Raw genomic sequence first — 12,198 nt, forward strand, 5'->3', positions numbered from 1 at the left:
TCCAAATATGGCAGTCATTTGTGGCTACGGAGTGTGTGTTGTGGGCCTAAAGTGCCCACAGTAGTAGCTGCATTAAAGATTTTCACAGTTTTTGGAGTCTGAGCCAAAAATGTCTCAAATGCAAAATGCAACCAACCATATCTAATGCTATAGGGCTGGAAGTGACTATGTTCTGGTGCATATTTGGCCTCATCAGGACTGAACTGTGGTTGTGTTTTAAATAAGTTTGTCCATGGTATGTCCTGTATGTCCATGGGCTAGATGACATCTATCTGGCCAGTGATTAGGCCTAATACATCTTCTGAAGGAGTTAAATAATTTAAAAAAATATATTTTACTGTTTAATTTGACTCATGGGATAGATTCTGGAATTCATCAGACCCCTGCTGAAAAAAAGCATTAAGGATTTCCAGTGGTTTGTAAAAAGATTTTTTATGTTTCTAATGGAATTTATGGATTTTATTTGAATGGAATATGTTGTCCCTAATGGTTTATGATGGCTTATCTAATTTTATTATCATGTTTATCATCTACTCATGAAAGAAGGCCATGTTGGAGTCTGGTGCTATTAAATGGTAACCCTCTGGTTTTTAATGGTAATGCTTCACAGATTTAATGTTCTTCAGTCATTATAATGGTATGTTTTGTTTCTGAAATGGTTTTGTGGTCCATTGCAGTTAATGCATGATATAAATAATTCATTTAACATGTTGGTAATGTATTAGAGTATTAGCAGAGTTCTTCTGTAACTGCTGGGGAGACCTTGGGAAACTCCAAACAGACAGTCATAGGAGCTCAGGATCAAATTTCAAGCATTTGTTGGAAAGTACCACGTACTAAAAGCCATAAGCCAATTCCCATAAGGGTCTATCAGCTTTTTGTAATGTTTTTTTTTCTCCTTTTATCCAGAAGGGTCACTCCTTCCTTAAAGTCAGTGTGATAATAGTGAACACTGATTGTAGAGTACAAGAAGAGGATGTTAACTTTGAACATGCTGACAGTTTAACCTGTTTTTTTAACCAAAAAAAGGAAGACTGGTGTTCTTTTTTTTTTTTTTTTTAAGGAAACTATCATCTTTTAAACATCTTTCCCCCACAAGTTCTGTAGGTATTGTATTTATCTGTGTTTGAGCGTCATCTGGTGGTAAACAGACGCCATTTTGAATTGAAGCTCGTGCCACCTGTGCCATCTTCTAATTGAGCACAAAGAGAAAAAGTAGCGCCGGTGTACATCTCACTACACAAATTAAACAGGTTATAGTAATCCTCCAAAGAAAATAGTACCTTGTCTTATTTTTTTTTTTAATTACCTGACTTCTTTTTTTTTATTTAAAAAAAACATAAAATATGGACTAGGGACCATATACAAAAAGGCAGAAACTATAATTAATATATATATTTTTTACATTTTTAAATAATTGTGATAAAAGTGGCGCGGATGTATACATTGAGGTGAAGAGGACAGTGCATGGCAGCTGGAGGAAGGTTAATTGAGCTCCTTGTTAAGATTAGACAATCAAGGTAAGGATGTGTAAACAAAATATGAAGTTTACTTTAATACTGATATTAAACTGTACACTTGTTTATCACCAGGCAACAGTTTCTTTTAAACTAATGCTAATTAAATAGTTTGCAGTAAGTAGCATATTAAACTAATGATGTGATAACATCATAACCAGTCCTAGTCAAATAATTAACCCTTTCACCCTAAAACAGATTATAATAATCAAAGAAAACTTTTGTTCAACAAGTTCTGTACAGCAAAAGAAGTATTAAAAGTATTAATTAGGTTAATTTATTAATTTATTTTTTGTTGCTGATGTTGTTGGATGATTAGCCTAGCCGTTTTTTCCCCCCTCATGATTAGCATAACAGTTACACAACGCTTTTTCTGTCTTTCACAGAATATTAATTGTACACTTAGACAAAATTTGTTTTAAGGATGTGTATTAAAACTTCTTGAGGTATTTCCACGACGACTTTAACACCTCTTTATGCAAAAATATTACTATTTCATCGAGGTTTTAAGAAAAGTTCCCTAAGAATTCGGGCCTGAGGTTTGGTTTTTTAGTTTGGTCCGACATATATTGTATTTTTCGACGTTTGGGCAAAGAAATAAAGATTTCAAACAAACAAACAAACAATATTTTGGTTAAAATGAAAGGTGCTAACAGGTGCTAATTATCATCTAAGCGCGCGAGGCAGTCAGGTGTTGAGCACGTGCTTGGTTTGTGGCTCGTGTTTCGATGTTCGACCTGCACATTTGGAGCAGGTTTTGCATTCATTGATTTTTTTTGCATATTTATTTATTCATTTATAGTTTTGGTGGAATTAAGTAGACGGTATGTCCGGACGTGCAAGAGCCAGATCCCGGGGCAGAGCGCGCGGCCAGGAGCCTGGAGCTCCAGGCGCGGTAAGGATGCACATTTCCCCTCATTAACATGCAAAGATTTTAACCTAATATTAATATCTAATATTTCTGGGTGCATGTTAGGAAAGGAGTTTAGACAAAGACAAGCTCAGGACCTTAAATTAAAATGGAAAACTTTGCCCACTGAACATTTTTTGATCATTCAGAAAGTAGAGATTTTAATATGGGAAAGCACTGTGATAGTATCAAGATAAATTAATGCCAAATGTACATTTTTCTACCAGGAATGTATCAGTGTGCTATAACAAACTTAACTTTTGCATAGTATCTTGTGTAATATAAATGATGTAAATGAATATTAGGAGTGTTATGGGTTGAAATTCATAGTATGATAATCTAAAAATATCACAGCATCATGGTATCAATCGACCATCTTAAAAACACACAAGCTGACAGGAAAGGAGTTTTGAATGCCATTATATATATAATAAAGTTACGAACTTGCTTGGAGTGATGATGTAATGACTCTAATGATTACAAAGTGTTTGCTCTGATGTAATGATTACTGAGGACATTGTGGAGCATGGGTTAGTGGTTAGTTGCTGAATATAGAATGAACAAGAACGTGGAAATTTCAACATGCATTTTTTTCATACGAACCTTCTTGACACAATGTGTTCATGTCCAGCAACCACCTCCGCCTCAGGAGGCAGCTCGACCTGTGCGGCCGCCGCCCTCTGAGGGAGAGCTCGTAGGGAGGGGAAGACAGAAAACGGCCCCGGGAGCGGTGACAGCAGAAGGTAGCTTTAAATCACTATATACCCTGATAATACGCCCACAGGCATTTAGCCCACTACAACTATCAACTTCTTTCTGTCAGGATAATTGTTGTATACATAAGTGCAGAGGTGGCAGCACCTAAGTAGCATTTATGATTTTTAAGGGAGAAATGTTACTAATATTTCCTCCTGAATTGTGAATTTATGCCTCACAACAACAGTTCTTTTATTTCACGTTAAAATAAACACTTTTGTTCTGCAACATTCTGTAGCCGTGACTGTTTTACCTTGTGATATAGTCTCCTGAAATCTAAGGCTATGTTGCTGTGTTTGATTTATAAAAGCTTTTCATGACAGTAGTAAGGCATATTGATGTCGTATTTGTCCAATTGTTTCTCCAGCTGTGCTCCAGATTTCTGCAGGCTTCCAGCAAGTGAAGCTCGGAGAGAGAGGAGGACGCAGACGGGACTTCCACGATTCTGGAGTCAACACTCGGCAACTGATGGAACATGTCAAGGAGTCCAAGACAGGTCAGTGCTGATTTCACAGAGTGCTTTTAGTTTGTCTTTTCAGTGTCTTTTATGTATATTCCATACTGTACATTTGTATTTATTTATTTATTTATTTGTATTATTGCACTAAATAATTTTGTAGATGTTGGTTTTTAATAAGTGTTCTTATTAAAATGCTGTTTTGTTCTTAAATGATACTGAGAAGCAAGAGTTATAAGTGAATGTGAGCACCCTAGTTACTTCAGACAAAGTGTCATTTGTACAGTATTAAATTGAAAGAAGTGTATTTGAGTGATGTATTTGCAAAGCAAGCTTTGCTGCTGTAACATTTTTTCTATTGCTCTATGAACTGTGATGGACTGTTGATTTTTTTTAGGGTTGTCTGGCTCACCCATTGAGCTCAGGGCGAACTATATTCGCCTGCTGTCTCGGCCCCAGTGGGTTCTGTATCAGTACCACGTAGACTTTAAACCTCCCATGGAGTCTCGGCGCTTGCGCGCTGCGCTGCTCTTTAATCACGAGGACCTACTGGGCAAGACGAAGACCTTCGATGGAACCATCCTCTTCCTGCCGCACCGACTTCATAACACTGTAAATGGTTACTCGTAAACAAAGGAATATTCCATGTTTTGTCAATGTAGACTTTGTCAATAGTTTTAACGTTGATATTTTTCAATGAGGCATACCACAGTCTAGTGCAGGCTAGAAGGCTAGCACTTAAAAGTAACATTAAGTTTCTGTAGAATGGACACCACAGAACATGTATACGTAAAAGACTAGATAAGGTACTTTTAATGATAAAATGCAATGGTTGTAGCATTGCGTTGTGCGTTTTAAACATTTTTAAAGGAATTTAGCAACTGGCTCCTATTTTAAACAAATTTCAGGTCATATTTCAGTTTCTGCTGTTTGTGGTACAGGGAAACATGTCAACTACTTTCCATGGTAATCACAAATACACAACATAAGCAGTGGATAGAGAAAATGCCGTGGTAGTACTTTGAGACCTCTCTACTTCTGCTGGGTTAGACACGAGTCGTGTATGTTAGCTAACGGTACTACTGTTTCTTTAGGAGACAGTGCTGTGGAGTGAGAGCAGGTTTGGAGAGAAAGTCCAGATCACGGTCACGCTGACCAATGAGCTGCCTCCATCCTCTCCAGTGTGCCTGCAGTTCTACAACATTATCTTCAGGAGGTATGAGGAGATAATTGCGTTAAACAGTAAATCTTGCTGATTATTTACGTTGCTTCAATTGTTCAACTTTAGTTATTGTTATCAGGATTCTGAAGATTCTAAACATGCAGCAGATCGGCCGTCATTACTACAACCCAGAGGACCCCCTGAACATCCCTCAGCACAGGTACCTGCTGTTTGTGTGTGTGTGTGTGTGTGTGTGTGTATACAACAGTGCGACTTCTGCAGGTTTAACATGCCTGGCAAATGGGGTGTAAAATGAGTACCGTTAGAAGTGAGTAGTTGTCGCTAGTTAACACTAGGGCAAAACCGATTAAAAGACGTGTGTATGTGGGCTTATGAAGTATTTGACCTGTATTCTATTTTTTTTTTTTTTATTGCAGGCTGACTATCTGGCCTGGCTTTGTGACCAACATCCTGCAGTATGAGTCCAGTATCATGCTGTGTCTTGATGTGAGCCATAAGGTTCTGCGCAGCGAGACCGTTCTCGACTTCATGGCCAGTCTGAGACAGTGTGGAGACCAGCGCTTCGTTGAACTCTGCACCAAGGAGCTGGTGGGAGTCATTGTTCTCACCAAGTAATAACCTACACAAACACACATGCAATAAAAAATCCATGTTATTTAATAAAGAAAAAGGAATGAGGTAGACTAGGAGTTATCTAACAGTAGTCACCAGATATACATATTTTCATAGTTAGATAACAAAGTAGAAATGGGTGAAATAACAATAATGTTCATATTAATTCATAATTAATCACAATGCACATTTTGATATCTCAGGAGTAATTCTGACTAACTCCAGTGTTAGTCACAATTAGCTGCTTGCAAGTGGCATTTTTGCACCAATTGCAGTTTTTTTCTGTCTTTAAGTGTTCAATAATGTACTTTAAACATTATTTAAAATGTGTACACAGGTGTGTTAAACACCATTAGCAAATCTACATATTGTGCTACATATACGTTTGAGTACTTGATTACTTTAAGTGTTTGATATGCTGATTTTAAATCTATGCTTTACTAAATATTTTATTTTTAGGTACAACAACAAGACCTACAGGATTGATGACATTGCTTGGGACCACACGCCCAACAACACCTTTAAGAAAGGAGACACTGATATAAGTTTCAAAGAGTACTACAAGAAGGTAGGCAGGTTATAAATGATGCTTGACCGTTCCTGCATTTATAGGTGAGCCTCATTTTACTGTTCACTTTGTTTCTGTCTTATTTTCTTTGGATTTGTAGCAATACGGTCTGCAGATCACTGATGGAAACCAGGTTCTGCTGGTCAGTCACGTTAGGAGGATGGGCCCTTCAGGAGCTCCTCCACCTGGACCTGCCTTACTCATCCCAGAGTTCTGCTACCTCACAGGTCAGTCTGAAGGGTGGGAGAAACGCACACACAATCATCAGTGACAATTTGTTATTGTGCTAATTATTGTAACTTGCTTAGGTCTGACTGATAAGATGCGCAACGACTTTAATATCATGAAGGATCTTTCCACTCACACCAGACTGACCCCAGAACAGAGGGAGAACCGCCTCAACAGATTCATCAGCAACATGAGCAAGTAATAGATAAAAGCGACTGCATTATTAATTCATTTCAATTTTTAGTTGTATAGTGCGTTTAACATTGGACATTGTCACAAAGCAGTTTCACAAAAATATATAAATTCCGGATATAAATTTTAAGTTTATAAATTTATTCCTAACGAGCAAGCCAGAGGCGACGGTGGCAAAGAAAAACTTCCTGAGACGATTTGAGGAAGAAACCGTGAGAGGAACCAGACTCAAAAGGGAATCCATCCTCATTATTAGACGTGAAAGAGTTTGAATATGTGAATTAGACCTATATTTTAACTTCACTGAATATTTGTAGTATCCATAAAACTGTTGTGTTTTTACTTTACAGCGACTCTCCTGGGCAACACAAGTGTGTGCATAGAGCATGATGTTTTTCTGACTATAATTCTTAAGTTTAATGGTAGATATGTTAAAATTGTTGGAGAAATAAAGCATGCATTTGTAACAAACACAAAGCGCACAAGCCTACATGATAAATGTGCGTGTGGCTCATGCGGTGTCAACATTGAACTATAATAACCTTGCCTCGGCTGACAGTCCGCCAAACGTGATCTAGTGATGCAGTTGCGCCAAGACTTAAGTCTAGCTAATTTACACTAAGTCTTGCTGAAGTTTTTAAAGTGAATCTCTTCCAGGAACGCCAGTGCTCAGACTGCACTCAGCACATGGGGTCTAAGCTTTGAGAACAAGCTGCTGAATGTGACGGGAAGAGTTCTTCCTGCTGAGAGGATCCTACAGGGAGCGAGAGCAGTAAGAGGAACCACAGAACACACAGAAAACAGAATTATGTGCATGTCACACTCTTGTTGAGTCGAGTTTATTTTGTGTGTGTGTGCACGCGCACAGTTCGAGTACAACCCATGGGCCGCGGATTGGTCTAAAGAGATGCGAGGTCTTCCTCTGATCAGCAGCATGCCTCTCGAGAACTGGCTGATGTTCTATACACGCCGTAACGCTGACGTCGCTCACTCCCTGCTGCAGACCCTCAACAAAGTGTCAGGGCCCATGGGCATCCGCATGCAGAGGGCGGGAATGTGAGCCAACACACTTAACCGGTGTTTAGAAAGAATTTTTTGAGAGCTACAGAGAAATGTTGTGCCATTAGTGCCTCCTAGGTTCCTTTAAAATTTACTCCAGGTGTATTAGCAAGCTTCATGGAAGGGACGCTAGCATGTAGCACTGCATTTGAGTGACGTTAATTTTAAATTATTAAAACATTGAGGGGTTCTCACTTTTTCCGCTTAATTATATTCTCTGAGCAGGATCGAGTACGATGATCGGCAGGAGGCTCTACTGAGAGCTCTGCAGCACAATGTGGGGCAACAAGTTCAGATGGTGGGTCTCGCTCACTGGGTAGAATTGTGTGATGCTGTAAATTGTTTATGATTCTTATTAAAGTATGTAGTTATTCTGAAAATGGTAAGAATAGCATCCACACTTAGACTTTCTAAGGTCCCAATTTGTAGGCAAGGTTGTCAGTACACTCCTTTCATAAACTTTTTGACCAAATTTATTTTGTATTGCTTAGAAAACCCATCCAAAATCTAAATGTGACTACTAACGTAAATGACGTTATATTCATTATTTAAATGAGTAAATAATAATTATATTAACTAAATCAATTGGGATTGGGGATAACCATGTTGAAAGGGCTTTGATTTAAAAAAAAAAAAAGAGAGAGAGAACGAGCGAACACATTACTAGGGATTTAAAAAAAAAAAAAAAAACTCCACAATGATGTTCTAAAGCACTCAACTTATAAATCATGTGTGTCTGTAAGGTGGTTGTGATCCTGCCCACCAACCGTAAGGATAAATATGATTGTGTGAAGAAGTACCTGTGTGTGGACTGTCCCACTCCAAGTCAGTGTGTGGTGGCACGCACCCTCAGCAGACCTCAGGCCCTCATGACCATAGCCACAAAGATTGCCCTGCAGATTAACTGCAAAATGGGAGGAGAGCTGTGGAGCGTCGAGATCCCGGTAATGTTCAAGCACATTTATCATTTAACCAAAATCATCACTAAAAGCGTAGCTGTTCTTGTAACCGATAGACAGTGGTGTCACCTTACTCTAGCCCTGATGTTATTCTGTTAAAATGTTGTTTTAGTGACTTTTCTTGCTCTTTCAGTTGAAGCACCTGATGATTGTGGGTATCGACTGCTACCACGACACTGCTACAGGAAAGAGATCCATCGGTGCACTGGTGGCCAGCCTGAACCAGGGCATGTCCAGGTAATTAACGCATGACTTGTGTGAACACTGTAAACAACTTTACGAAGGTTGTACTTAAATAGACTTTTAGACTTTAAGTTTTCCACCAGTCTTCAGAAGAGAGAACGTTGCCGTTTGTAGTTTATCTGTAACTTCAGGAGGGAGAACAAAAGAGGCTGGTGAGGAAAAGACTATTTATAGGTGCTGTAACATAAGTGATATCCAGATCATTAAATATATTAACTATAAATGGATAAAAAGCACAGTATTATTCTTTAATGAATAAAATGTTTCATTGTTGTGGTATAAGGAATAAAAAGCTTCAACTTGTTTAGCTTTGGGTTGCATCACATCACACCACCCTGTCATTGATAATTTTTCTACATATAACAGCATGGTCCTGAGGTTTTTTTTTTTTTTTTTTGCATATTGTTTAAACCTCTACACATTGTGCTATGACTACAAATGATCAATAAAAGTTATCAATCCAGCAAGATTTTTTCACTCCCAAGCTCAGTGGCAGGAAATTTCAGAGACTTAACACTATACCTGTATCTCTGGTTTCTTTACTCAGACCTGAGCTTGATTCTCTCTTAATCTCGCATGCTGCTGTTCTCTGTATTTCCATTCTTTCTAACTAAAGGAGGACAGGATCACAATTTTTAGTCTTGAATTCTCTGAAAGTTGCTTCTTTGTTACCATTGCCTTCATCTTACTCAAAGTGTGTGGGTCTGGAAGTATGTGGCGTTGCTCTGAAATGATGAAACAAAGTACTGTCCTTCACTCAGGTGGTTTTCAAAGTGTGTCCTGCAGAGTCGTGGTCAAGAGATCATCGATGGACTAAAAGTGGCTCTTCAGGGTATGTGATGTGCTCTGCGATGAACATGCTCATAAATGATCTTGTTACACTACAGTCTTTTTGAATTACAGCTTTATCCTCAGGTTTTGTATGGATTAAATACTGTCACTGAAGTGTGACAGAATGCGGTAGAAAAAGTGGGCAATTTAGAATTTAGTCATTTCCATTAAGAAGGGCATTAAGATAACCCTTTGTTTCTGTCAGTCCAAGGGGGATGGTTTGCTTGTGAAAAGAGTCTCCTCGATCCTGTAGTAACTGTGGTAATAAATTTAACTGTCCAGTTCTCACATTGATTTATTTTCCTCAGCTGCACTGAAGGCCTACTTCAGATACAACAAATGTTTGCCATCTCGCATCATTGTGTACCGAGACGGCGTGGGCGATGGCATGCTGCAGAGCGTAGTCAGCTACGAAGTGCCTCAGATCATGCAGTCCATCAAAGCCATGGGAGAAGATTATGCGTGAGACTCAGCACATCTCAGTAACAGACTGACACACTCTTGGGGTTTCTCTCAGCCAATACTGTTTCTGTACAGGCCCAAGCTGAGCGTGGTGGTGGTGAAGAAACGCATTGCTTCCAGATTCTTCGCTCTCCTTGATGCCAAACTGGGCAACCCTCCTCCCGGGACAGTCATCGACACCGAAGTCACGCGACCTGAGTGGTGCGTTGAGACATAGTTAATCAGTTTTTCTCTTTCTCTCGCAGGCAGCGGTCAGTCTGATTCCAGCTTCAGGCTAGATTTTGTGTTTTAAATGCTGATGGCTTGATTTGTCAGGTACGACTTCTTCATTGTGAGTCAGGCAGTGCGCTTGGGCAGCGTGGCCCCCACTCACTACAACGTGGTGTACGACAGCAGTGGCCTCAAACCAGACCACATGCAGAGACTCACCTACAAACTGTGCCACATGTATTACAACTGGCAGGTAAAAGCTTCACACACACACGCGCACACACGCGTTTGTGTTTATACAAGCCCGCTTTCTACGCAGCCCCAGATCATGCTGATTGATGTAAGCAGGATGTAGTCATTTTTTTTTTTATCACAGGTCTATCATTAGAGAATCTGCACTGTCTAATCTAAAATGGAGAACACACATTATTGCATCTGTTGCAGAATTTGGCTAAGATTTTATTGGAATCATTTTGTGCAGTGTAACAAGTAGTAATATTAAGACTGCTGTAATCACACAATCTGACTCTCTTAATAAGCAGCACTCTGGTTATTTATGCAAGATGGGTGGTGTATGTAAGTCGCGAAGACCAAGCGTATGGTTTTTTTTAAACCATGTAAACACAGGCTTAAAGATTAGCCATAACTACTTGCTAGTAGGTATTTCTGGCACGAGTTTTCTGCTGGTTGCCATGGTTTCGTCTGGTAGTGATTGGTCATCTTTACACATACACATAGTGAGCTTTCTATGTGGGTAAATGTCACATTTATTTTGAAACAATTAACTCTGTATTTTTGGAAATTTAGTTTACTGAACTATGTTTGTCGCTCACGTCATACATCTGTTTTGTTTTTTTCTTATGAAGGGGATTGTGCGAGTTCCTGCGCCGTGTCAGTACGCCCACAAACTGGCCTTCCTGGTTGGTCAGAGCATCCACAGGGAGCCCAGCATCAACCTGGACGACTTGCTCTTCTATCTGTAAACACGCGTCACCACCTATCAGTTACTCAGCAGCTTGTTGTGTTATCTAATGTTTCTGGTTTTGGGACATTTTCATTCCATCAAGCATGACTATTTTTTGTTTAGAAAGGTATAAAGTGAGGAAAAAAACTTTTTTTTTTGTAAAATGCAGATATAATATTGTAATTTGTCATGCAGTCTAGGTTTCGTTGTATTTAGCCTGGTAATTTTGTTCCTTGGTGATCAAGTGAAGAGTTCAATAAGGGTGTAAGATTTGCTGTTAGACTTTTTTTTTTTTTTTTTTTTTGTAAGTTGGTGGATGGTATTGAACAATAGAAGTAGCAGTGTTCAAAACCAAGCCTTGTTTACGTATCCGGAAAAATTTTTGCATTTCCAATTAGAACCATAAATTCGTAAAGTGGGATTAAATGTAAGAATGTTGGAATGAATCTTGACATGTTGATTCCCTTTAATGTAGTTTTTGTTGTATATCACCAAATAAAAGCAGTTTGAAAGACAGACCGATTGTTTGACCGTCCCCACTCCATGCACTTTTATGGTCCATGAGACGCTATTACTTGTTCTTCATTCAGCAGTGGAAATTTAAAATGTACAAAAAAACAATATAGTGTAGTTCATAAATGTTTTAGACTGCTCAGAAACCTGTTCTATTTGATGTATTCACAAGTCTGACTTGAACTAGTGTGCTGTGTTTCATCTTAACATAGCCTACCAGTTTAAGATTAATTATAGCATTGTTAAAACTACTCCTAGCTAATTGTCCAAGCTGGTAACATGAAAAATTGGTACAGGAGGAAGTGCTAGATGTGCTCTAAAAGCGATAAAAACATGAAAGAGAACTTCATGTGCTCTTTAAAACTACATCTTCGTTTCTGATTAGCGAATAAGGTTTATAAGGTCAACATCTTTACTTATGTGGATTGGAAAATTCCATCCTGCAGTTCTTAATTATTTATCCAACCATTTAGTGATGAATAAAAACAGCTGAAGTAGAAGGTCTGGAGTTCAGGGTGCCTTTTTTTTTCCCAT

General features: G+C 38.8%; 1 protein-coding gene across 2 annotated transcripts; it reads left to right on the forward strand.

Annotated features, from left to right (window-relative positions):
- The first annotated feature begins 1,432 nt into the window (after positions 1-1,432).
- Positions 1,433-11,667, forward strand: piwil1 (piwi-like RNA-mediated gene silencing 1). 2 transcript variants are annotated; one of them, XM_026945698.3, is made up of 21 exons: positions 1,433-1,520; positions 2,320-2,412; positions 3,059-3,170; positions 3,551-3,679; positions 4,038-4,252; positions 4,735-4,856; positions 4,942-5,022; positions 5,240-5,434; positions 5,895-6,003; positions 6,104-6,230; positions 6,312-6,429; positions 7,081-7,195; positions 7,292-7,479; positions 7,708-7,780; positions 8,226-8,426; positions 8,575-8,678; positions 9,446-9,516; positions 9,824-9,977; positions 10,053-10,178; positions 10,293-10,440; positions 11,054-11,667. In XM_026945698.3, exons 2-21 carry the CDS (start codon positions 2,344-2,346, stop codon positions 11,168-11,170), a joined length of 2,574 nt encoding a protein of 857 aa, XP_026801499.1. In that variant the 5' UTR covers positions 1,433-1,520; positions 2,320-2,343; the 3' UTR covers positions 11,171-11,667. The 2 variants fall into 2 exon arrangements, with proteins under 2 accessions (XP_026801499.1, XP_026801501.1); XM_026945700.3 differs by lacking the exon at positions 1,433-1,520 and adding an exon at positions 1,565-1,634.
- The last annotated feature ends 531 nt before the right edge of the window (positions 11,668-12,198 follow it).

Source organism: Pangasianodon hypophthalmus, chromosome 8, assembly GCF_027358585.1.
Source record: "Pangasianodon hypophthalmus isolate fPanHyp1 chromosome 8, fPanHyp1.pri, whole genome shotgun sequence".
NCBI lineage: Eukaryota > Metazoa > Chordata > Actinopteri > Siluriformes > Pangasiidae > Pangasianodon > Pangasianodon hypophthalmus.